Source organism: Ovis aries, chromosome 7 (genome assembly GCF_016772045.2).
Source record: "Ovis aries strain OAR_USU_Benz2616 breed Rambouillet chromosome 7, ARS-UI_Ramb_v3.0, whole genome shotgun sequence".
NCBI lineage: Eukaryota > Metazoa > Chordata > Mammalia > Artiodactyla > Bovidae > Ovis > Ovis aries.
In genome coordinates this window covers 49,981,416-50,006,611 of record NC_056060.1, presented here as the reverse complement: position 1 = coordinate 50,006,611, position 25,196 = coordinate 49,981,416, and the positions used below count along the sequence as shown (strand labels likewise).

The window sequence follows — 25,196 nt, the reverse complement described above, 5'->3', positions numbered from 1 at the left end:
CCTTTGAACTAGTTATAACACCCTTACCAGCTTCCTCATTAATAAGTTGAATAAAATACTTACCATATGTTCAATTTTATATCTGAAAGTCATGATTTTACCTTTTAAAAAATTTTGCTGTAACAGAATTATCAAAGCATGTCAAAGCACCTCGTCATTTCATACTGGAGGACCCTTAGACATGACCTGGCCCAGATGGTTTCAAAAATAACTGGATGACCATTGATGATGTGTAAATTAGGTCTTTTGTAGCACAGTCTCACCCTAACAATTGCCTGTCAAACACTTTGTTCTGTACTTGTCAAAGGTTATGAGTAAAAGTTCCAGCCCCCTCATCTTGGCTGGTCTTTTTTTACTGCCAATTGGGGAAAATTAATCTTCATGTAAATTATATAAGTCTACCATAATGTCTCCATTACATCTATCTTCTGCTATGTTTCATGGACTGTTTCAGGCTACCTCCACTTAGAAAGGGCTTGAAAACATTTGTTTTTAAAAATAATGATAATAAATACACAATCTACGTCTTTATCTGCAACGCAAGAGCACAACGCAATCCCATTTTTTAAGTCTTAGATTCATACAGAGCTAATAGCCAATTCCTACTACTCTTGGCAAAACTACTTTTTGCTGTGTGTACTTTGAAGTTAGTGAAAAAGTGAAAGTGCAGTCGCTCAGTCGTGTCTGACTCTTAGCGACCCCATGGACTGCCCCACCAGGCTCCTCCATCCATGGGGGAGCAAGAGTACTGGAGTGGGGTGCCATCAGTCAGTTCAGTTCAGTCGCTCAGTCGTGTCCAACTCTTTGTGACCCCATGAATTGCATCACGCCAGGCCTCCCTGTCCATCACCAACTCCCGGAGTTCACTCAGACTCAGGTCCATCGAGTCAGTGATGCCATCCAGCCATCTCATCCTGGGTCATCCCCTTCTCCTCCTGCCCCCAATCCCTCCCAGCATCAGAGTCTTTTCCAATGAGTCAACTCTTTGCATGAGGTGGCCAAAGTACTGGAGTTTCAACTTTAGCATCACTCCTTCCAAAGAAATCCCAGGGCTGATCTCCTTCAGAATGGACTGGTTGGATCTCCTTGCAGTCCAAGGGACTCTCAAGAGTCTTCTCCAACACCATAAACAAACACAATTCAGTTTTCATCCCACCACTTACTAGAGTGTGGATATGGGTGACTGAGTAAGCTCCCTAAGTATCAGTTTTCCTCTCTGTATAAAGGGCATAATCATACATGCGTCATCACAGGGTTATTTTGAGGTTTCAGTGAGATCACTTCGGAGAAGGCAATGGCACCCCACTCCAGTACTCTTGCCTAGAAAATCCTATGGACGGAGGAGCCTGGTAGGCTGCAGTCCATGGGGGTGCTAAGAGTCGGATATGACTGAGCAACTTCACTTTCACTTTTCACTTTCATGCATTGGAGAAGGAAATGGCAACCCACTCCAGTATTCTTGCCTGGAGAATCCCAGGGACTGAGGAGCCTAGTGGGCTGGCGTCTATGGGGTCGCATAGAGTCAGACACGACTGAAGTGACTTAGCAGCAGCAGTAGCAGTGAGATCACATAGAGAGTCTGGCATGTGGATGCAGGCCCCTGAACTATTAACCCCTGACTTGTAGACCTGCCTAGGAATTGATTACTAACCTTGACAGTGAGACACTATGTATTAAAATGATGAGTCATTGGCAGCCCTTGAATCAGATCATTGTTCCTGATTTCTTGCAGCCAAGAACTTCATTTGCTAAGCTCAGAAAACTTCTGTGAAATGATTGTGTGACATGGAGCAAGTACCAGCTGCTGTAGAGAGGCTTGGGCCATTTGGACCTAAGTGTCATCCCAGAACTGCCTGCTACTCAGAATAAGGACAGTGCCCCCTGGCAATCCCATTGTCAGAAGCACTGGTGTAACAGGAGAGAAAGGGGCCGGGCACAACTTTTGAAAGAATGACATAGCCCAAGGACATGACATTAACTGATTAGAATCAAATGGGACCCAAGATAGCAGACAAGACTATCCCTTGATCCTCAATTAGCAAGTGAAATGACACACCTAGAGGTGCCATGACAGTTCCAAGGCACTGTTAAAAGACTGAGGAGCGGGCAGTGGCCCAAACCCTGGAAATCTACCCCCTTCCCAAAAATCGTTGGAATAATCCTCCCACTCATTAGCATATGAAATTTCCCAGCTTATAAAAACTAACCACACCACATTTCACGACTGTATTCACCCTCTGTGATGGCTCACACGCTGTCTGTGGAGTGCGCTTCTCTCTGAATCTGAATAAATCCTTTCTTACCTATCACTTTATCTCTCACTGAATTCTTTCTGTGATGAGGCATCAAGAACCTGAGCTTCATTGAGTCCTGAAACCAAATACCATAGTCCAAGCCACATGGGTTCAAGTTCCAAGCAAGATTTTGGCTGGGTTCAAGTCCCAGCCATATGGGTTCAAGTCCCAAGCAGGGTTTTGACTGGGTTTGAGTCCCAAGCAGGTTGACTGATTTGAGTCCCAGCCACGTGGGTTCAAGTCCCTATCTGAGGTAAACGGTTTCACTGAGACCCAAAGAAAGGGAGCTGCCATGCTGATGGCCCAACTTCCCAACTTGTGCCCTTAGTTTACTGCAATCAGTCAGTTCAGTTCATAGCTCCGTTGGCCTCCCTTAGGAGCACAGCGTGACAACCCTTCACCAAGGCCAATCAACACCCGAAGCGGCTGCAGGATGCAGGCACAGAGTTTATTCTATGCTCACCCTCTTTCCCACGGGGAGAAAACCCTTGTCAAACTTGAAGGAGCCAGCAATTGTCCGTGTCTACCTAGTTGCTCAAAACCAACTTGAATCTTTACTTCCTTTTGCTTCCAAGCACAATGTAAACAGAGGAAAGGGGGTTTTCCATTCTACTGAAACTACTAAAATCATGAAGTGCACTATTGGTTCCAGAGTATCCAGTCACAAAAAAAGACAGCTTTGGTTTCATTTGTTGTTGTTATTCTTTCTTTAATTGTTCCACAAACCAGTAGCTGTAATTCTGATAGAGAGAATAAGTGGGTCAGCCCAGAGCAGGGAACATAAAAATAAGTGTAAAAGGAGATCTCAGTTCTTTGTTCCCTAGTTTTTTCAGTTCAGATTCTGCAATGAGAGAGGATCAGAGTTTACTCAGAAGTCCTCAGCTCCAATCTATATGTCTGACGTGTGACCTCAGACAAAGACTGTTAGGATCTCAGCTTCCTCACTTGTAAAATGGAGGAAGTAATTTTTGTCTCATTTGTTACAAATGAGAGCTGATTGTGCCAAGCACATTCCACGTGATAACATTCCACCCTCACACTTTCATTTTACAGATGAGAAAACTGAGGTAAAGAGAGGTTGCATTATTTGCACAAGGTCACACAACTAGCCAGAGGCAGACCTCATGGAGAGGTTAATCTTCAAATGTTAATCAATGCAAACATGATTATCTTGAATGCATAAACATCTGCTTGAAATGCTTGAAACACTTCATTCTTTCAAATAGTCTAAAACAGCATCTGCAACCTTGTGTTCATCTTTCATTTGTTTACCTGTCTTAAAAAGAAACAGATAAGGAAACAGTTAGATTCCAGTTCAACCCCTTTTCGAATAAGGACATGTTCCAAGCCAACTCAAAGAAGCGCCCCTACTTGCTTTGGTCATATTTCTGATGCCAAAAACTTGGCCTCTGTGTCGCTGAATTGAATCTCAGAGACAGGGTTTTGGGTGAAGTAGAAAAGAATAGCTTTATTGTTTTGCCTGGCAAAACACAGAGGGCTCCTGCACTCAAAAACTGTGTGTCCCCAACCCTGGAGGTTTTGGTGAGGAGTTTTATAGCAGTAGTTCAAGGATGATGCTGTTGATAAGATTAGAATGTGGGTAGAGCCTGCACTCCTTTAAACTGCTCTCTTGATGAGCTTCTCTGGTTCCTTTAATCTGACTTCTCTGAAGATCTTCTCTGAAGAAGAATGCTAAATCTTCCACTGGAGGTTGTAGTTCTATAAAGAGCTTAAAGTGAAGTTGCTCAGTCGTGTCCGACTCTTTGTGACCCCATGGATTGTAGCCCAACAGGCTCCTCCATCCATGGGATTTTCTAGGCAAGAATACTGGAGTGGGTGGCCATTTAAAGATACTGTTATATGTATCCAGTGAGGTGCAACCAGGACCCTACTCCAAGGCTGCACTATTGTTTCTTGGCTGCTCCCTCTCTTGTCTTTGCATCCCCTCCCTTCCTTTGCTGCTGCTGCTAAGTCGCTTCAGTCATGTCTGACTCTGTGCGACCCCATAGACAGCAGACCACCAGGCACCCCCGTCCCTGAGATTCTCCAGGCAAGAACACTGGAGTGGGATGCCATTTCCTTCTCCAGTGCATGAAAGTGAAAAGTGAAAGTGAAGTCGCTCAGTTGTGTCTGACTCTTCTCAACCTCATGGACTGCAGCCTACCAGGCTCCTCTGTCTATGGGATTTTCCAGGCAAGAGTCCCTTCCTTTATTACTGTTCAAATCTGCCTTTCAGAACTCAGCGGAGATCATGGAGGCTGAAGGTTGTTTCCTACAAATAAGGAATGGGGGACACAGAAAGTCTTCCATGCCCAGAAGCCCCACAGGGTCCTGCTCAGTTTCTTTCCCTAATGGTACAAAACTGTCCATACAGATCAAGCTGGATCAATAAAAGCTTGAGCATTTTCTTGGTGGTAGTCTGGCTCTAAGCAGGTATAAGAGAGGTGGTCATTTTCCAATGACATGATCCTACAGATTTCATAAATTTAATCTTGAAAGTGGAATAGTGCTGAAGAAAGTTCAGTGTGGGGCTGAGAAAGGCCAGGGATTAAGGGCTTGTGGTTGAGAAAAGTGATCCTGGATTCAGGTGGTCTTGATTTCCCTGCTGTCAGCCTTTCTCTGATAAAGTATGGTGTTGTCCTAGTTCTTAATCTCTTAAATCTTAACTATGAAGTGAGGGAAGTAATAGCACCAATCCAAAACTTACTGTTTTTATTATTTTTCCCTATAATTCTACCAAGAGAATACCATTCTCAGGTATCCCAGTGTCTGATGATAAAAGCAGGAAAATCTGATTCAGAATAGAAAACCCTGCTTCTCTCATCAGAGATTTTTACCTGATACCATGGTTTCTCCCTCTTCTAGCTCTCTTTATCTATGTAGAATATTCTTCCTTCTGAGTAACTTTCTTATCACCATTACACTAAAAGGAAAGTTATGTTCAGGTCATTAATATCCATCCTCTTGAAATCTCCATTTCTTCAAGAAGCTCTTCAAATTAAAAGAAAGCAAATACTGAGCAACTTTTAGGGATCTAACTATAAGATCATTATTATTTTAGACTGAGGCTTGCAAAACAAAGTAAGCACTGGGCTCTACCACTATGCACAATGCTGACAACTCTCTGGAGGCTTCAGGCTCCATGGGATCTAGCCTGCTCCCCTTTTCAGCTCATGGGAAGTGAAGGGTCCCCCATGGACTGCTGGGCTTTCCAGGGTGCTCCCCAAAGTATATGAATATTTATCTGCTCATAAATTATATAGCACTAATATCTTACATGAGCTTCCCTTGTGGCTCAGTAATAAAGAATCTACCTGCCAATGCAGGAAACCCAGGTTCAATCCCTGGGTCAAGAAGATTCCCCTGGAGAAGGAGATGGCAACCCACTCCAGTATTCTTATCTGAGAAATCCCATGGACAGAGAAGTCTGAGGAGCTACAGTCGGCGGGGTCGCAAAAAGTCAGACACAACTTAGCAACTAAACAATAACTATATATTACATAGTGCTATATACAAATGATATAGTGTAAATATATAATAAGCATTGTATTTACACAAACAAAATGTTCAAAGGTGATATGTTGGTCTGTTTGACTGCTATAATAGAATACCATAGACTGGGTGGCTTATAAAAAACAGAAATGTGTTTCTCACAGCTATGGAGGCTGGGAAGTCCAAGATCAAGGCACTAGCAGGTGTGATGTCTGATGAGGGCCTCATAGATGGCCATATTTCACACTGTAACCTCACATGGAGGAAGGCTCATGGGATCTGTCTAGCTTTCCTTTCATGTGAGCACTGATCCCATTCATGGGGGCTTTGCCATCAAGACCTAGTCACCTACCAAAGGTCCTATACATCTACCATCACCCTGGGGCTAGGTTTCATGTACTAATTTGTGGGGGACACAAGCATTCAGCCTATAGTAAGTGATATGAGAAAAAATAGAAAGATCTATTATTTTCTTCTTCCTCCCCAACAGATCTCTCAAGCACCACCCTGAGGCAATGGTTCTCCAACTTTGGGTGAGCAAGAACAATCTGAAGAACTTCCTTAAAATTAAGATGGTCCAGGCCCCAGCCCTGGAAGTTCTTGTTTACTCTTTCATGGGAGGGGCCTGAAGTTTTTCCTTTTCCTGAGCTCAGGCTGACTCTGATTCCAACCCTCAATCCAATATTTTGGAACCACTGATCCAGACTCTTCTGTTTTCTTCCCCTTTTAATTTTCTGCTGAAATTTTAATTCTGTGATCTTGCTGGTACCTACCTCCTGGACACCCTCATGACTCCCTACATGAATTAAAACAATAAAAATAACAATAGCTGCTGTGTATTATTTCCTGCTTGGCAAGACTGCCTAGGGTTTACCTCTCCTTTAATCTAATCAAGTAAATATGCTTAGTCCCACTACAAAGATGGAAAAATTGAAATCTCGGAATGCTAATGTCTTGCCCTAGGTCACCCAGTTAGTAAGCAATAGGCCAGGGACCTGAACCTAGATCTGTCTGATTCCAATGCCTTGACTGCTTCCAAAACAAGCCACTGTATTTTATTGAACCTCTACTATGAACTGAGGCTTCCCTGGTGGCTCAGTAGTAAAAATCCACCTGCCAGTGCAGGAGACAGTGGTTCAATCCCTGGGTCAAGAAGGTTCCCTGGAAAAGGAAATGGCAACCCATTCCAGTATTCTTGTCTGGGAAATCCCATGGAGAGAGGAGCCTGGCAGATTACAGTCCCTGGGGTCACAAAGAGTCAGACACAGCTGAGCGGCTGAGCACACACACCACTATAAACTCGGCACTTGGCTGGGCACTTCACATATAAATCTCTAATACTCATGACATACTTGTGCTTGCAGAGGTGTGAATCTCACTCCACAGATTCTGATGTAGAAGAAATAGCTTTGCTTTCTGTAACCCACCCAAATTATAATTTTAAGCTCCTATTTTTCAGGCCCTCCTGGGTTCTTTCTTGCTCCAGTCCCACATACCACCAGTTCTAGGTCAGACACAATACCAAGGCCTGGAGTTGGGGTGAGCACCTGGTCCTATCCCATCAGTCCACATAGATGATGCCCCTTCCTCCCCATCTTCATGACCTGTTGTCACTGGTAGCTCACTGCTACTCCCAACCTATACCAGGCACAGGGGTATATTTTGCCCCCCACTGACAAACTCACAGCCATCTCCTCTTTGAGTTCTTACTACCTTCTGGAAGCAACGCACTGTCCCTCTGCCCTCTAGGCAAATCTCCTTTTCCCCAATCTACTTACAAAGTCCAAGAGACTCTCTTTCTAGTGATAGGAAGGTAGGAATATTCTTTCTCCCTTCACATCCCTTTAAAACATTCTTAGCCTTTTGCTTGCTTTTGTTGTTTAGAATTCACTTATGCCAGGTCCTAAGCTTTAGGATGTTCAAGCTGGTTTTAGAAAAGGCAGAGGAACAAGAGATCAAATTGCCAACATCCACTGGATCACCAAAAAAGCAAGAGAGTTCCAGAAAAACATCTATTTCTGCTTTATTGACTATGCCAGAGCCTTTGACTGTGTGGATCACAATAAACTGTGGAAAATTCTGAAAGAGATGGGAATACCAGACCACCTGACCTGCCTCTTGAGAAACCTATAAGCAGGTCAGGAGGCAACAGTTAGATCTGGACATGGAACAACAGACTGGTTCTAAATAGGAAAAGGAGTATGTCAAGGCTGTATATTGTCACCCTGCTTATTTAACTTCTATGCAGAGTACATCATGACAAACGCTGGGCTGGAAGAAGCACAAGCTGGAATCAAGATTGCCGGGAGAAATATCAATAACCTCAGATATGCACATGACACCACCCTTATGGCAGAAAGTCAAGAGGAACTAAAGGGCCTCTTGATGAAAGTGAAAGTGGAGAGTGAAAAAGTTGGCTTAAAGCTCAACATTCAGAAAACGAAGATCATGGCATCTGGTCCCATCACTTCATGGGAAATAGATGGGCAAACAGTGGAAACAGTGTCAGACTTTATTTTGGGGGGCTCCAAAACCACTGCAGATGGTGACTGCAGCCATGAAATTAAAAGACGCTTACTCCTTGGAAGAAAAGTTATGACCAACCTAGATAGCATATTCAAAAGCAGAGACATTGCTTTGTCAACAAAGGTCCGTCTAGTCAAGGCTATGGTTTTTCCAGTAGTCATGTATGGATGTGAGAGTTGGACTGTGAAGAAAGCTGAGCGCCGAAGAATGGATGCTTTTGAACTGTGGTGTTGGAGAAGACTGTTGAGAGTCCCTTGGACTGCAAGGAGATCCAGCCAGTCCATTCTAAAGGAGATCAGTCCTGGGTGTTCTTTGGAAGGAATGATGTTAAAGCTGAAACTCCAGTACTTTGGCCACCTCATGTGAAGAGTTGACTCACTGGTAAAGGCCCTGATGCTAGGAAATATTGAGGGTGGGAGGAGAAGGGGACGACAGAGGATGAGATGATTGGATGGCATCACCAACTCAATGAACATGAGTTTGGCTAAACTCTGGGAGTTGGTGATGGACAGGGAGGTCTGGTGTGCTGTGATTCATGGGGTCTCAAAGAGTCAGACATGACTGAGTGACTGGACTGAACTGAAGCTTCAGGAAGACAAAAGACTTATAGCCCTCTGTCTACTTTACTCTTCTTAGATGAGAGGGAGGGTGTGAGGGAGAGTTTGGGAGAAATATATTATTGATATCTCAAAGTATTATCTCTGGCGCATGTTCTCTTACTTTACAGATGAAGAGATGGAACTCATGAAGGTTAGTAGCATTGTGCACAGCTAGTTGGTAGAAGACCCAGGATCTTGGGGCACGTGGATTCACCAGTGTCTTGGTGAGTTAATCTGCAGAGTGAGGTCGGGAGTAGAGTTGGTTCTTGGCAGTACCCAGAAGACAAGAAATGAGGTAGGCTCAGGGGAGAGGAGCTAAGTAGATAGTCAGCTGTTTTAGGTTCCAGCTTTCTGGGAAATTAGTAAAGTGGAACCTTCAGATCCTGCTTAACAGTGCAGGTAGGACGGAGCCAGCCAAAAAGCCAGCACAGAAGCCTCTGCTCAGGAATCATGCATCCGACTAGAAGGTCTCCATGCCATAGACCTCCAGAAGGAGGTGCAGCCACCAGACAGCCCAGTCTTAAGCTTTGCCCTGGGCTCAGTCTGTCCAAACTAATAGGACCAAATGAAGGTCCTTCTCAGTTCATTTCATCCAGGCAGTGATCATCAAGTTAGCTAAATACCTGCCCAACTTTTCAACTTGGATGTCTAAGAGGCATCTCAGACTCCACCTAGCCAAAACTGAATTTATGATCTTCTACCACTAACTCTGCTCCACTCACAGCCTTTCCCGTCTCAGCTAATAGCAACACCACTGTCCCACCTGCTCAAACCAAAGTCCTTGAAGTCATCTCCAACTCTTCTTTCTCTTCACCCCAGTAGTCAGGAAATCCTGTTGCATCTACCTTCAAAATACATCTGCCATCCATCCATCACTCCCCAATTCCACTTTGACCATGCTGAACTAAGGCACCATCCCCTCTCGCTGGATCACTGTGATAGCCTCCTAACAGATCTCACCACTTGCATCCTAGTTTGCTAGTAATCTGTTCCTAGTCTTGTAAACTAGAATGATCTTTTACAAATATTATAAAAATTATATCACTCTTCTGCTCAGAGTGAGTCCCCATATCTCACAGTATAAAAGCCAAAGTCCTTTTAATGATGCTTCCCTAGTCACCGGCCTCCTTGCTGTTCCTGGAACATTCCAGGCATGCTCCTGCTTCAGGCCTTTGCACTGGCCGCACTGGCTGTTCTAACCACCTGACGCTCGCCTCCTCAACATGTCCACAGGGGCAATTCCCTCAGAGCCTTGCTCAGAATTCAACTTCCCAACAAGGTTCACCCTAACCATTCTGTTTAAAATCACTACCTTCCCCAACCCCCTTACCTCAGCCAACTTTTCCTTCTCCTGTCACTCAGATCGTATTCTACCAATCTACATAAATCTCTTATGTATTATACCTGTTGTCTCTTATCTGACTCCTCCTGTCTCCCATGGTATATAAATACCACACAGACTGGAATCTTGGTCTGTATTGTTCACTTGTTCATCCCAAGTACCAGAACAGTGCCTGGCATGTAATAGGTACTTTTTTTAAAGTTGAAAAAAGTGAATAAAGTTTACCACAGAATATTACATGAGAAACATGGTAGCGTTTCCCCTGTCTGGTTTCGCCAAGTAGCCTTACCTCTCAGTCCTCTACACAGTTAGAGCTCCATTAATACACAGGAGGAAAGAGTGTGCTTACTCATTTTGCAAAGCGGCCCCCAGCAAAAGCATCCAGTTCTGCATCTTTGCTCCTTTACCAACTCCTTTTTACACTGACATTAGAGGTTTTCTGCCCCTTTCAGTTATAGAAATTTTGCCCATCACTCTTTGACCACAGGACCAGTAGTTTTGCTAAACTCAACAGAAAACAGACCCCATGGGGGCTCTCCTCATAGCAGAGTCCTTTCCTTTCTCTTTGAGTTTAGTCTGCATTTGAAATACCACTGCCTGTATCCCCTTTACAGTGCTGTCAGAGAGAGACTTAGGCAACTCTGTGGAAGCCACCTATCCCTGACCTTTGACAGAATTTCCAAACATATTAACTTCAAACTGATGCATTTGGAACTGTGACCTTGGCCCTGGAAGGCAAGAGTACATGACAAGATATTTTATTTTCAAAATGTATCAGGATAAAAAATACTTCTGTAAATCAATCTTCTTCTCTTTTTTTGTATGAGGCAGATTTAGATTTGGGGGTTGGGTGTAGGAAGGAAAGAGTCTGAACACCAGAGAACATGTTTAAAAGGTTAATTATTAATGGACAGTCTTCCCTAACAAAGTATCAATAGGCAATCTTGTCTCTTTAGCTTCAGAAATTAGCAAGAGGACCTCGGACCCCAGGTGAAACAGGAGAAATGGAAAATCCCCTGTATGTCTCTATCTTCTTGTTTTTGTGCATCTTGATCCAATCAAGTGCTCATGGACAAAGCCTGAGACCAGGTAAGAGCCTGCCTTTTCTCCAGAGATGGGCATGGACTTTCTTCTTTAAATGTACATTGCAGTGAATCCACGCCTTTTGATTATGTCTGATAGAGTTTGCTTCACAGTGTATTAGGTGATTCTATGATCGGCATCACAGGTCATAGGGACGTGTAGCTGTTTGTAGGCGTTTCGGAAAATTTTGAAATTTAAATTTTAGGAAACCGCTCTAGGAGTAGAAGTCTTCTCAAAGCGATGAAGTCTCTCTCATATCTGATTCAGAAATAGTCAGGCTAAGATTTCTTTGGTGGCAAATAATCTGAAAGAGTCTCAGATCTTCCTGAGAGTTAATTTGGTGTCTAATTTGCAGTTGAAGAGAACAGCTTGTAATGAAACCTTCTATCTTGCTGAGGTTTTCTAATTGCTGGCTTTCTCAGAAGAGAGGAATTTGTAGAATCTTCTTTCCAGTCAGGTTGAACACGGAGCTATCATTGCACATTTTCTAAACCTCACTTTTTCTGTCAAAGTTTTACCCTGAGACTAAGCAGTCACACCTATTTGTTCTGGAAATTCATAGGTTGATGGTCAAGGTGATCCAAATGCTTGATTAGGCAGATGGATCACAGGTTCCTGGCTAAAGAGTGCATTGGATCAATACATGATGGATCTGAAGTGAACTGAACACTTTGGCCAAATGAGACAGGGCTTTGGGACTTTATTTTTGTGTTGGTTACTGGTTTTTCTTTCCTCTAAGACTATGACTGGAGGGAGCTCCAAAAAGAATTAGAAGCTTACTACCCAAAGACATACCTGAAAACTCCAGAATATCTTTTTTCTCCTTGAAGAAAAAAAAGGCTATTCTTTGTATTTAATCATTATTCTGTATATTAGGTCAGTTAATAACTTATTAGCAGTATTAATTATTACCATTCATTGAGCATTTTGTATGTCAACTACCAGGTTAGTTATTTTGCATACATCATCTCACTTACAAAACTGAGTCCAAAAATGTTAATAATAACTTAGAGCCATGCAGGCAGAATTGTTCATGATTTTTCCTCCCTGTGTTCACAAGGATATTGGTGAAGGGCCTTTCCTGCCCTTTGGCCCAGAATGTTTTTAATTTCTTATCGAAGCATAACATATATCTCAAAAAATACCTGTATCATAAAGTGCTCAATGAATTTTCACAACCTAAGCCAGCATCCCAGGAGCATCCCTTGCACACGCATCCCTGGAGCCTTAACATAGATTATTTTGACTTTTTGGAGCTTTTCAGTAATGGTTGCATATAATACGTGCTCTTTTTGTTCTGGGCTTCTTTCACTCAACATTATGCAATTACATGTAGTATGACACATTCACTCAGGTCACTGTAGCATCCTGCTGTAGGAATATACCACCTTTGGTTTATTTGTTCTGCTTCTGATTAGACCAGATGTTTCAGTAGAGACTTGGGGGTTGGATGCCATTAGAGTCAAGGTGAAGGATGAAAGGCAGGACAGCCTCCCCCGGGGTTGCTGGGTATTAGCCACATTTCTCTCAGCAAAGCCTGTGCAGGTCAGCTACTGCTTCCCCAGGGTCCTGGCTTGCCAAATGCTGAGGGAAGTTTCCATTAGCAGGAAGGTTCTTCAGAGAAAAGGATCAGAGACAGGAAGCTTTTTGTTTCCTTGAGAGCAGAACATCTTGGCAGAATTTTTTCTGCCGGGAGTGAGTCAGATCTGTGTGCACTAGGCTGGTGTGACATCTTTCTCTTCCCAGGGCACTGCAGGCAACCAGGTACCCCACAACGGAGCCCTAGAAGGTTGAGTATCTATGCCTTGTAGGATAGTTTCCCAAACTGCCCCCCAGGGGATGTTTTTGGCTGTCAGAACCAGGGAGACAGTGCTATTGGCAAGTAGGGCTTAGAAGCCGGGGATATTGCTAACCATGCTACAGTGGACAGGACAGCCCCCACAGCAATGAATTATTCAGGACCAAGTGTCCATATACCAGGAAGAACTCCCATGGGATCCTTCCTCCTTAACCCCAGACCTCCCAGCTTACTTCTTTTTATTATTATTGATGACATTGCTAATGGACCCACTAATGTACTGTACACCCAGTATATGCCAGACTTTGCACAAACATTTTACCCCACCTTCACCTTGTGGTGGAGTCAGACAGCAGAATAACGACTTTCCGGAGATTCCACAAGAGGAGCAAGAGGTCCCTAGACTGGATCTATCTGCTTAATGCTATAGGGTTCTGGCCATTGTGCTCTCACCTCATGGTTTAACAGCCATGGATCCCTAGAAATCCATTCTGCTCAGTTCCTCTCCCAGGAGAGGAATATTGGGTAATTCCTGTCCACCAATGCCAAGGGAAAGAAGATACAGTGAGCATCCTGAAGACCCTAGGACACAGAGCCTCCATTACCCTCATCCCCAGACCCGACTCCTGAGGCCAACACTGCTTAAATGGTAGCCAGTGCTCCTAGACCCTGGCAGCCCCCACCGCCCAGTGATATCCACCAGCACTGCCTCAGGAGCCTGGCCCCTCCCTGCAATTCCCGCCACAGCCTCCACATCCCAGAAGCAGCTGAAGCCCATCCATCAGTCCCTCACTCATTTAACCAGTGTACATAGGCATCTGCCACATTGAAGGCGGCGCACCAGTACAGAAATTCTCAGCTTCCCAGAAGGCCCCGTTACACTCTCAAAAATTAGTCACAATTCCAAAGAGATCTTTTTTATGTGGAACACAGCTATCAGTATTTACCGTATTAGAGACTAAAATGGAGAACACTTTTTAATGTTTTGAATAATAACAACAAACTCATCACATGTTAGCATATGAAACACTATATTGTGAGGAATAACTGGTATTTGCCAAATAACAATGAAAAATGAGTCAGAAGAGTGACACTGGGTCACAAAGAAATTCTGCTACTTTTTTCATGTTTGGCTTAATAAACAGGGCTGGGCTTTTTTTCATCTGTTTCTGTATTGAATTTGTTGTAAAATGTTACTTTGGACTACACAAAGAAAACCGGCCTCAGCTATAGGGAAAGGGAGTCAACCTTAGAGGTCCCGCCAAGGCCCTCACTCAGAACTGCTTTGTTTGTGCAGCAGACACTGAACAACGTGGAGTGCACGGCTGCCCCTGCTCCCCACAAGCTTACTGACGAATCAGGTTGACCAGGGGCAGGAAGACAGGAACTGCCTGCACTGCCAGAGGGCAGTAAGGGGGCCATCATCCATAGAGAATGTGACAGTAATAAAAACTTCTCATCATCACGATTCTAAATAATGACAGCGATAAAAATTAACACCTCCTCCAAAACAGTTCTTTTGGTCAGAGTTGTAAACAACTGCTATGGTTACTACTGAGTGTAAGAAACGCAGCAGGAAGAAGGAACCACCCCCATGAACCGTTGTTCAGGGCCTTTTATTGGGCGGTCACTCTCGGGCAGAACTCCCGGGGGCGGATAAGCAAGGGAGCGAGGGGGTGGGGGGGTCTGCGAAGCAAAGGGAGTCAGCGGGGTAAAGGGAGTCTGCGGGGGAGTCTGCGGGGGAGTCTGTGGGGGAAGTCTGCGGGGGAGTCTGCGGAGTCTGCGAGGTGTGAGGGGTGGGGAAGGGGTTTTATAGCCCGGGCCAGCGCTCCCATATAAGGAAGGAAACGCGGGCTCAGCGGTGATTGGTGTCCAAGGGCTCCATGTCAGCTCCTGATTGGACGGCGAGGGCTTCGTGTCGGCTCCTGATTGGTCGGCTTGGTTGCCGGGCCGTCTCCGGGGCTTGTCTGCAGCGCCCTCTGCTGGGACATGTCCTGACATGCCTGACCTTGCCCTGACCTCTCATCCTGACCTTGCCCTGAACCTTTCATCCTGACCTCGCCCTGACCTTACATCCTGACCTCGCCCTGACCTTACACTGAGTTTTATTAATGTATACAAAAACTTCCAATGATCACAGTTTCATACCACTTCTCCTTGAATATATGTTCTCTGTTAATGTCAATTTAGAGACCTCCCCCCCAAGTTACATAGTTGGTCCCTGATGTTCACTGACCACGATGTATGCTCATTGCAACTGTCTAATTGTTCAGTATCCTCCCAACTTACTTTGTCATCTCACGTCTCAAATTCCATGGTATTTATTGCTTGTTTTTGCCTTTAGATAGAAATAGTAGATTTAAAATTAAAAATGATATCATACTGATTTAAAAAACAAGGAAATAGAATCTGACTTCAATTCTGTTATCCTGTGTGACCACTTAGACTTTTGGGTTTAAAACGTAAAACAGAAAAAGAGGTTTTACAGTGAACTGTGAGGTATAATATTTTGTGTGGGAAGTAAAAATGTGGGTTCTTCCAGGAAATATCTTTAATGGATTTGTATATCTTTAAAGTGGAAATGTATTCTTTTTTTAATTGTTGTTTTAAAACTAAATAACAAATCAAGAAAATAGTGATTATTACTGGTTTTTGCATATATGGATGCATATAACTGAAAATAGTTCTTATAGAACAAATGGTATTAAAATGATCTGTTCTGGGTTTTACATATATAAGGTATAAACAGTCTAATAAAGGAGATAAGATGTATATATAAATTTTGTTTCAACTGGATCATAAAATGTGATGAGTACCACTGGAGAGGAGGACAAAGGGGTGAGTGTTTGTGTCCCCCACAAAATTCATCTGTTGAGATCCTAACCCCTAACAGGATGGCATCTTAGGAGGTAGGGACTTTGGGAGGTGATTCAATCGTGAGGGTGGAGACCTTATAAATGGGCTCCTTCTAAAAGAGACCTCAGAGAACCCATTGGCTCTCTCTACCATATGAGGAAACCTGGAAAAGGGTTTTTACCAGAACCCCAATATGTTGGAACCCTGATCTCAGATTTCCAGCCTCCAGAAATGTAAGAAACAAGTTTCTATTGGTTACAAGCCACCCACTCTATGGTAATTCATTACAACAGCCTGAATTAACTCAGTCAAGGCACAGGTAGAGATGAAGAAGCGCTCACTTCCAAGTACAGGTAGAAGAAAGGCTTCTGGGAGGAGTCAGCCTGGGAGCAGAGTCTTACAGGATAGAATCTGGACAAACAAGAAGGAGGCTTTCCTTGTGCATAAGCAAAGGCACAGAGACAATAAAGTACACATGTTTTCCAAGCTCAAACATCTTCCAAAAACAGGCCTTCTGGGAAGGAGAGAAACACTATAGGAAGGAGTTGACAGCAGCAGTGCATCACAACTGTCAAAAACTAGAGACAATTTGAGTGCCCAACAATAAACCATCAAGGAGGGAGCGGGTGGCTATTACTAAGTCCTCCTTTAAACAAGCATTGTGTTGAATACCTGCTACTAGAAGTGCTAGGAAATCTGTGGAGCAATAATGATGGGAGTCTGAAATAAAAGCCTTACTGCTAACACTTAGGCACTTATAATGGCAAATTATCAAAAAGATCGGTGACCTCCGAAAGGTTACATAACAATTGGTCTTGCAGCTTTTAAAAACAAGTATGAGGAAATTTTATATGCAATAAAGTGGGGGAGAAAACAGGAATAAATGAATTATATATTGAATCACAACTACGATAAAAAAATTCTTATACTTGTATATCACTAGGGATTAAAAGTATATGTAAAGATCGATAGAGTTTTAAGGCCATGGAATCTGTATGTGTGTGTGTGTTTTAAGTATTTACATGTAAAAGAAAAAAATTTAAAAACCACCTGATTAGCGGCAATTAGATCTGTCCTGGATTTGCTGTCCCTCGGAGACCACCTCCATCCATCCCCACAGGCTTGCAAGGCCCAGAATTACATCCCCAGTGGGGCCTGCAAATTCCTAACAGGCCTCCACAACTGCAGGAAAGGTCATTCATGAGTAACATCCGAGGTGGGATCCAGAGATGGAACTCACCCAGGCGAGTGCATGAAGTCGAATCAGCAGAAAGTCAGTCCATAGAACTCTTGTGAAATCGTGCCTGCCCTCTGCTAGAGCCCCTCCCACCATACTGCCAGACTTCCTGCCTGTGGCTAAGCCAGTCTGGAGCCCTCCTGAGGGCATGGTACCCAGAGAGGAGAAGTCTGGGGAGACAGGACTGCAGGCCATCTCCCACCCTGCTCGCCTTTCACAAGGGGCTCAGGACTTGAAGCCATATTTAATTCTGGGCCAGGTGAACAAGATCCCCACCACCACCTTTCCACTGCCCTGTTTTCCATACCAGCTGCCACACTGCTATGAGGCATGCTGTGTCCCTGCAGATGAGTCAGCAGGGAGAGGGGAAGGAGAAGCAGGGCTGGGCCAGAGGCTTGCCCAATTTTAGGCCTGGTGCACAAGACACGGCTGAGCAGTTCCAGTTACATTCTCCAAGGACACGTGACCACCTTGACCTCAGCCTGGGGTGTCTCTGACATCCCTGAGGTCCACATAGGACACGAGGCACAGCATTTCTCATAGGTGTATGCTGGTTCTTAGAAGAGTGTTCGTTTTAGAGTAGGGCCCTGTCAGCCAGGGATTACAGTCCAGCCCACTGGGGCAGGGGACTGGCCAGGAGCAGGTAAAACATCTGCTGCTGCTGCTGCTGCTAAATCGCTTCAGTCGTGTCCGACCCTGCAACCCCATAGACACCAGCCCACCAGGCTCCCCCACCCCTGGGATTCTCCAGGCAAGAACCCTGGAGTGGGTTGCCATTTCCTTCTCCAATGCATGAAAGTGAAAAGTGAAAGTGAAGTTGTTCAGTCGTGTCCAACTCTTCACAACCCCATGGACTGCAGCCCACCAGGCTCCTCCGCCCATAACCCCTGCCAAATGTGCTGAGGATCCTAGCCAGACTCTAGCCCCAGGGTTAAAACTAGAACAATGGGTCAGAGCCCAGCTAGTCCTGCAGAGAGTGGAGTCTCTGTTAAGGTAGACAGCAGGTGCACCCAGCTGCTGACACTCAGGCACCCAGCTTAGGGCCAGGAGACAACCTGGACTCAGGTCAGGGGGCAGCTGTACTTCTCAAGAGAAGGTATCATTCTTGGATGTTGCCACAAGGTAGCGTGGCGACTTCTTGGCAGCCTCAGGGTTTCAGGAAAGGATTTAGGTAAGGTGAAACCTGTGTTTCTGGATACCTCTGGAAAACTCAGGGCTACTGACTGACATCACTTTCCTCTCTGTTTATGACTGTTTCCAGAAACACTCATAGTTCCGATGTTTCTGCGGGATCTGGGGGGAGGGGCAGGAAGAAGTACAGAGAAGGGGAGGCCTCCTTGTCCTTGCCAGCACTTCCTCTTCCATGTGTGCCAGCTCACCTTCAGGGTCCTGGCAACGTACACTTTGGCACAGCTTTTAGATAACGTATTGCGGAACTACTGAAAATAGTTCTCATGACCAGTGGTCCCCAACCTTTTATGTCACCAGGGACCAGTTTTGTGGAAGACAGCTTTTCACGGACTGGGGTGGGAGGAGATGGTTTTGGGATGATTCAAGCATATTACATTTATTGTGCACTAATCTAATCTAATGTCGCCGCTGATCAGATAGACAGGAGGTATCAATCTGTAGCCCAGAGGTGGCTGAGGCTGCTTATGATGATATAAAAGTGGCACACTGAATAATATTTTCATTCCAAGGCTAAGTGGGACAAAAGTAGCATACCTAATTAGGTATGTCTTCTGATTATAATTCCATGAAAACACATGTATTTGAGGAAAAAAATTACTAAAGAAAAGGAACAAACATGTTCATACTTCAGTTGAGTTTACACCTAAATTTCTGTCTTCCAAATTTTATGTAATGTTATAGTTTGTATATACTATTTTGCTTGAATGATTTGAAAATTTATATCAAAATGATAAAGCAAAGGGATTTGACTAGTCAGACTCAAACTTTAGTGTGTACTAGAAGTCTATTAAAATATTTTATTAAATCTCATTTATTTATAAAATAAATGAATTTTATTAAATTTGTTAGCAAGTTCCAGACTCAGTGAGCCTGGGTGGATCCAGGAATTTGCATTTCTAAAGGTCGCAGGTGTTGCTTCAGGTCTGGGGACTACACATGGAGAACCACTGAAAAACAAAAATAGTTAATGCCAAAACATTAACTTGACTTGAACCCAGGTCCCCTGACTTCCTGGCTTAAAGTTCTCCCCTCAGAAATAATGCAAACCCTGGGCAAAACTGGTTTTCATTTCTCAGTATCCTGCAGCAGGTAAACGGAGGGATATCAGTGTTCATGATCCTGAATATTGACTTCCCTCAAGGGAGAGTATGAGTGTTAGTTGCTCAGTTGTGTCCAACTCTTTGTGACCTCATGACTGTGGCCTGCCAGGCTCCTCTCTCCATGGAATTCTCCTGGCAAGAACACTGGAGTGGATACCCATTCCCTTCTCCAGGGACTCTTCCCGATCCAGGGATTGAACCCGGGTCTCCCGCTTTATAGGCAGATTCTTTATCATCTGAGCCACCAGGGAAGCCCAAGAGTAGCCATATTCCAAATAATATAAAACCACTAAATATTCGTGACAATTTAAATTGTTTTATTCTCCAGAATAAAATACCATCATGCTGAAAAGGCAGTGGTTCTTTAATTGAAAAAAGCAATTCCCAAGTTGAGATTTAGTTGTAATTGGTAGAAAAATACTAGTTGCAATAATGAATTAACCATACACAGTAAAGCATGCCTTGGCAGGCCTGAAAATAGGATCAAGCAAATTCTTTTCCTATGAGCTGGGCATTACCATGAGTTGGGCAGAGTCTGTGATAATCCTAGTTGACTAGGACCGGCCTTTCCGTGACTGAGAAAAACTTTCCAGTGACAAATGTTCCAGTCTCCTTGTCCCAGGAGAGACCAAAAGAGTGAAAACAATATACTTCTGAAATTTAACAAGATCAACAACAACAAATTACAGCATTTATTAACCCCCAACTGTGTACCAGGCCCCATGGTTTGTACAAAGAGGTGTTCCTGAGGATACAAAAATGAAAAAAAGCACACTTCCATTCATCAAGGAGCTTCCCAGCTGATGAAATCTGAAGTCTCCTACAACTGTGTGTGTGTGTGTGTGTCTGTGCATGTGCGTATTAGAGATTGGAAGAGGCATAATTTCAACATGGTGTGATCAGTGCACAATCAGATACAAAACATCACAAGGCAGGAAAGTTAGCAGAGGAGGCTTTATAGAGGAATTGATATTCGAGATGAGCCTTGAAGAAGTAAAAGGATATAGCAAGCAGAAGGAAAAGCATGAGCCAGTCTTGGAGACTTGAAAACATAAAATGAAATTGGGAATCCCTGAGATGTTTGCTGGGCTTCCCTGGGGTAAAGAATCTGCCTGTAATGGCAGGAGATGCAGGTTCAATCCTTGGGTCAGGAAGATCCCCTGGAGAAGGGCATATAGGGTCATAAAGAGTCCAACACGACTGAAGTGACTAAGGTGACTGAGCATACACACAGTCTTAAATATAAATTGAGTACATGCACACAGACAGTTGCTATAGCTCAGGGTATTGCACAAAAGAAGTGGTCGGAGATGAGGGCCTCAGAGGCCACGCTAATGAGTTTGGCCCTCGCCCTGGAGGCAGTGGGGCTGCCACTGAAGTTGGTATTTGGAAAGGGGAGGGACTCTATCACTGGCTGCCTTTCCTGCTGGGTGGATGGCTCTGTCTCACAGCCTGGCTGAAATTCTAGCCACTCCCTGATGGAAAGCCATGTTATCAGCAGGAAAAGACAGGGGTGGGGCTCAGAAGTTACAGGCTCTGCAACCTCACCTGACTGAGGCCTACCAACACTCAGACTTACCCATGGGCAAATCTGTTTGAAGTTCACATGTTAATTGCTATTCCTAAACACTAAATGATAGGAGAGATTTATACCAATGAAACTGAGGCAGGTACACATAATAGAACCTTGAATAGGAACCTACAATTTAAAAAGTATAATACCTTCTTCTGAGTCTCAAAAGAGAACCATCTGCAAATTCCACATCACACTAGTTTATAGACCTATGGCAATTTCAGTGTTAAAAACTCACTTTCCCTTGTGATCCAATGGCTAAGACTCCACACTCCCAACTCAGGAGACCCAGGTTCAATCCCTGGTCAGCAAACTAGATCCCACAAGCCACAACTAAGACCCAGTGCAGCCAAATAAATAAGAAAATACTCATTCAAAAAAAAATCTTGTTCCTACCTGCATGATATCACTTGATTCACACAATATCCTGGGTAGGTATCATTATGCCCATTTTACAGATGCAAAGATTCACCAGCCAAGGGTACAGGGAACACACTTGGAATCAGATGAAAGTTAGGATTATTTGGCTTACTACAGCTAGGGAAGACATACTCCAGAGAAACTCAAGAGCATCCCTACATGAGGAGTTGAGAGGGGCTTCTTAGAAAATCTGGGCTTGTGCTGGGTGAGACTACAGAAAGGCTAGGGAAGCTGGGGAATTCTAGAAGGCAGCTGTGCTCACCACTGCACCACCAATGCTGCACAGTAGTAGCCGTTCTCAGTGGGATTCTGTCAAAAAGGGAGGGGATCATTCAGCTATCCGGTATCTTAATCTAATTAATTGTCGTGAATAGTGCTTAATTTAAGCAATAACATTCCAGCAGGCGAGGCTAAAACTGGCATTGCTACAGGAGCAGCAGTCACTCCTTGTTAGCTGGAAGCAGGCAATGTCTGGTCACGTTTTTGGAGTCAGAGTGGCCTCCTTTCTGTCCTGTTGCAAACATAGATGCAGAGGGTTTTTGTAGCATGTTGCTTCTGTGTTGTGGGCATTGTCTATATTCAGTTGGGAACATCACGGTCTGGCTGCCAGCAAGGCTCATTTTTGTTGCTGTTGTGTTTGTTTTCCTTTTCTCACTTACCGAGTAACCCAGGTAATGTCATTGACATCTCTTGATACCTCTGCCCTAGCCAAACAGCCTTGGGTGCCTGCCTTCACCTCCTGCGCCTACAATCTCTCACCAGTGTTGGCCCTTCCAGCACTGAGAGCCTGAGTGTCACCAGGGCTCATCAAGAGCCATCGTGGTGCCCTGAGACCTTTAACACCTACCTCATCAGCTGTCAGCTATTTAACCATTAACAGGAGAGAGAAATATGAACACAAAGTTCTCTCCACTTTAAACATGAAACATTGACCCTGCCTTAACCCTAGTGCAATGCAGTTGCCTTGAGCCATTCAAAGATTCCCAAACCAGAGGGATGAAGGTGCAGTTCTGTAAGAGCAAGCCAAGCAGTAGATAACCATTAGACCTTTCCTTTCCCAAGGCTGTTTTCTACTGGTCCAGACACGCATTTGCTTTTGGTTTGAGTAATGACAGTGAAAAATATACATTTGATGTTTACATTGTTTTGAGTAGAAACAAGGTGTATGAAGTAATGTGCTTAGTTGCTCAGTCATGTCTGACTCTTTGCAACCCTATGGACCATAACCTTCCAGGATCCTCTGTCCATGGGATTCTCCAGGCAAAAATACTGGACTGGGTTGTCATTCCCTTCTCCAGGGGCTCCTCCTGACCCAGGGATCAAACCCTGGTCTCCTACATTGCAGGCAGATTCTTTATCTCTGAGCCACCAGGTAAAGCCTATATGAAATAATAGTAACTACTCATTTTGAGAACTTTTAAATGTGCCAAATGCTTTGTCTATTTGTTTTCCTTTATCCATGCAACCTTCCTGGAGATAAGTATCATTGTCACTACTTTACAGGGGAAACTGTGGTTTAGAGGGATGAAGCAGTAAGCGCAGCTCCAAGATCCCTGGGATTCTCACTGGTGCTTATTTCTGGTGATGCTGGCTCCCTTCAGAGCCCACATGGGTACATTTGCTTTCAGAGGTTTCCCACTTTGAATGTTACTCAATGTCAGGGGAGCCTCAGACATACTCTGAGCCTCTTTGGGCCTGGCCCCTTCTAACTAGAAGTTTGCACTCATCTTACCCATTGTGAGTGATGTCTACCCCTCAATGGCCCAGGAGAAAATCCATGCCTGGACAAAGTCCTGGTCCCCTTGTGTCTCAGCTCCCATCACAGCCACTGTTTCCCCAAAGTCAAGCTCAGAAACAAGGTGTAAGCACAAATCCAGGCAGATGAAAAAAAAGAATAGGCCTCATGACATCAAGCCTGAAAATTCTGGGCCAATTTAAGGCAACCAAGGATGCTGTGAAAAGGTTAAAATATTTTTTTCTTCACCCAAGAATGTTCTAGGAAGAGTTATTTTCGCAAGCTGAGCCAGACCCTCCGCAGAGAGCTTGGTGACATCAGCAGACAGCACCTGAGAAGTCTCCTTTGGTGAGGTCTTGCCACTGTTCCATGACGAGGTCCTCTTGGTGTGTTGTCATAGCCTGGCCACCTCCTTCAGCCACACAGAGGGGCTCCTGTCCCTGAGATTTATTATCAGAATAAGTGATATCAAAGTGAAACCATGTAACTCACATTTGGACTGTAACGCAGTCTCACACCTGGTCTCAGGAATTAATGAAACTCGGGTTCTCAATGTCTCATCACAGAAAGAATTCAGTGAGAGACAAAATGATAGATAAGAAGTTGATTTATTTAAAGAGAAACACATTCCACAGAGTTTTGACTGTCTCAGAAAATGAAAGCAGTCCTGGAATATGGCATGTTTAGTTTTTACGGGCTGAGTTTCATAGGCTAATGAGTGGGAGGAGTATTCCAACTATTAATATTTCAGGGAAGGGGCAAGGATTCAAGGAATTGGGCCACCACCCACTTTTTGACCTTTGATGATTGGCCTCAGAACTGTCAGAGCAATGTTAAGTGTGCCACTTAGCTTGCTGATGTGTTTCAATGATCATATTTTTGTTGTTCACTTGCTAAGTCGTGTCTGACACTTTGCCACCCCATGGACTGTAGCACTCCAGGCTTCCCTGTCCTTCACTGTCTCCTGGAGTTTGCTCAAACTCATGTCCATTGAGTCAGTGATATCATCCAACCATCTCATCCTCTGTCACCCTCTTCTCCTGCCTTCAATCTTTCCCAGCATCAGTGTCTTTTCCGGTGAGTTGTCTCTTCACATCAGGTGGCCAAAGTACTGGAGCTTCAGCTTCAGCATCAGTCTTTTCAATGAATATTCAGAGTTGGTTTCCTTTAGGGTTGCCAGGTTGGATCTCCTTGCTGTCCAAGGGACTCTCAAGAGTCTTCTCCAGCACCACAGTTTGAAAGCATCGATTCTTTGGCACTCAGCCTTCTTTATGGTTCAACTCTCACATCTGTACAAGACTACTGACAAAACCATAGCTTTGACTATACAGACCTTTGTTGGCAAAGTGATGTCTCTGTTTTTTCATATGCTGTCTAGGTTTGTCATAGCTTTTCTTCCAAGGAGCAAGCATCTTTTAATTTCACTGGTGCACTCACCAGCCACAGTGATTTTGGAGCTCAAGAACACACTGAGACTCAAAATCTAGTGAAAGTTGACTTGTCCACCATCTTGGGCCTATTTTGTTCTAAGCAGTTTATGTCATGTCCTGGGGCTGTCATTTGTTTAAAGTTTGTACCCTGCCTCCTTCCCTCCTGTTTCAAAAGCAGGAAGAGCTGGAGAGAAGATCTAGAAGGGAGGGTGGGGCTCCACCTATCCACTCACACCTGGAGACATCCAGATGATCAGTTCAAGCAGTGGTGCCTGGGCCTGTATCTACTCACAGATGTACCCACACACCAGCTCTGTGCGGGTCTCGTGTCTCTACCACATCCAAAATTCATCAGTATGTTCCTTTGCTGGGGCTGCCATAACACAAGACCACAGACTGGTGGTTCAAACAACAGAAATTTATTTCCTTCAGTCCTGGATGTTAGAAGTCAGAGGTCAAGGTATCAGCAGGGCTGGTTTCTCCTGAGGCGTCTCTGCTTGGCTTGCAGATGGCAGTCAGG

General features: G+C 44.3%; 1 protein-coding gene and 1 long non-coding RNA gene across 4 annotated transcripts in view; one reads left to right on the top strand and one right to left on the bottom strand.

The window, feature by feature from the left end:
* The window catches only part of LIPC (lipase C, hepatic type), a 187,223-nt gene that overhangs the window by 12,399 nt on the left and 149,628 nt on the right, over nucleotides 1-25,196 (top strand). The window contains exons 2-4 of one of the 3 annotated variants that reach the window (XM_012181459.3): nucleotides 6,277-6,319; nucleotides 9,040-9,062; nucleotides 11,210-11,342. In XM_012181459.3, coding sequence (XP_012036849.1) covers nucleotides 9,048-9,062; nucleotides 11,210-11,342 — 148 coding nt within the window. In that variant the 5' untranslated portion in view covers nucleotides 6,277-6,319; nucleotides 9,040-9,047. The remainder of the gene's footprint in view (nucleotides 1-6,276; nucleotides 6,320-9,039; nucleotides 9,063-11,209; nucleotides 11,343-25,196) is intronic. The other 2 variants (XM_012181458.3, XM_042252391.1) reach the window with 2 other exon arrangements.
* LOC121819974 (uncharacterized) overlaps nucleotides 1-25,196 on the bottom strand; it is a 193,011-nt gene that overhangs the window by 72,797 nt on the left and 95,018 nt on the right. The gene's annotated exons all lie outside the window — the stretch shown is intronic.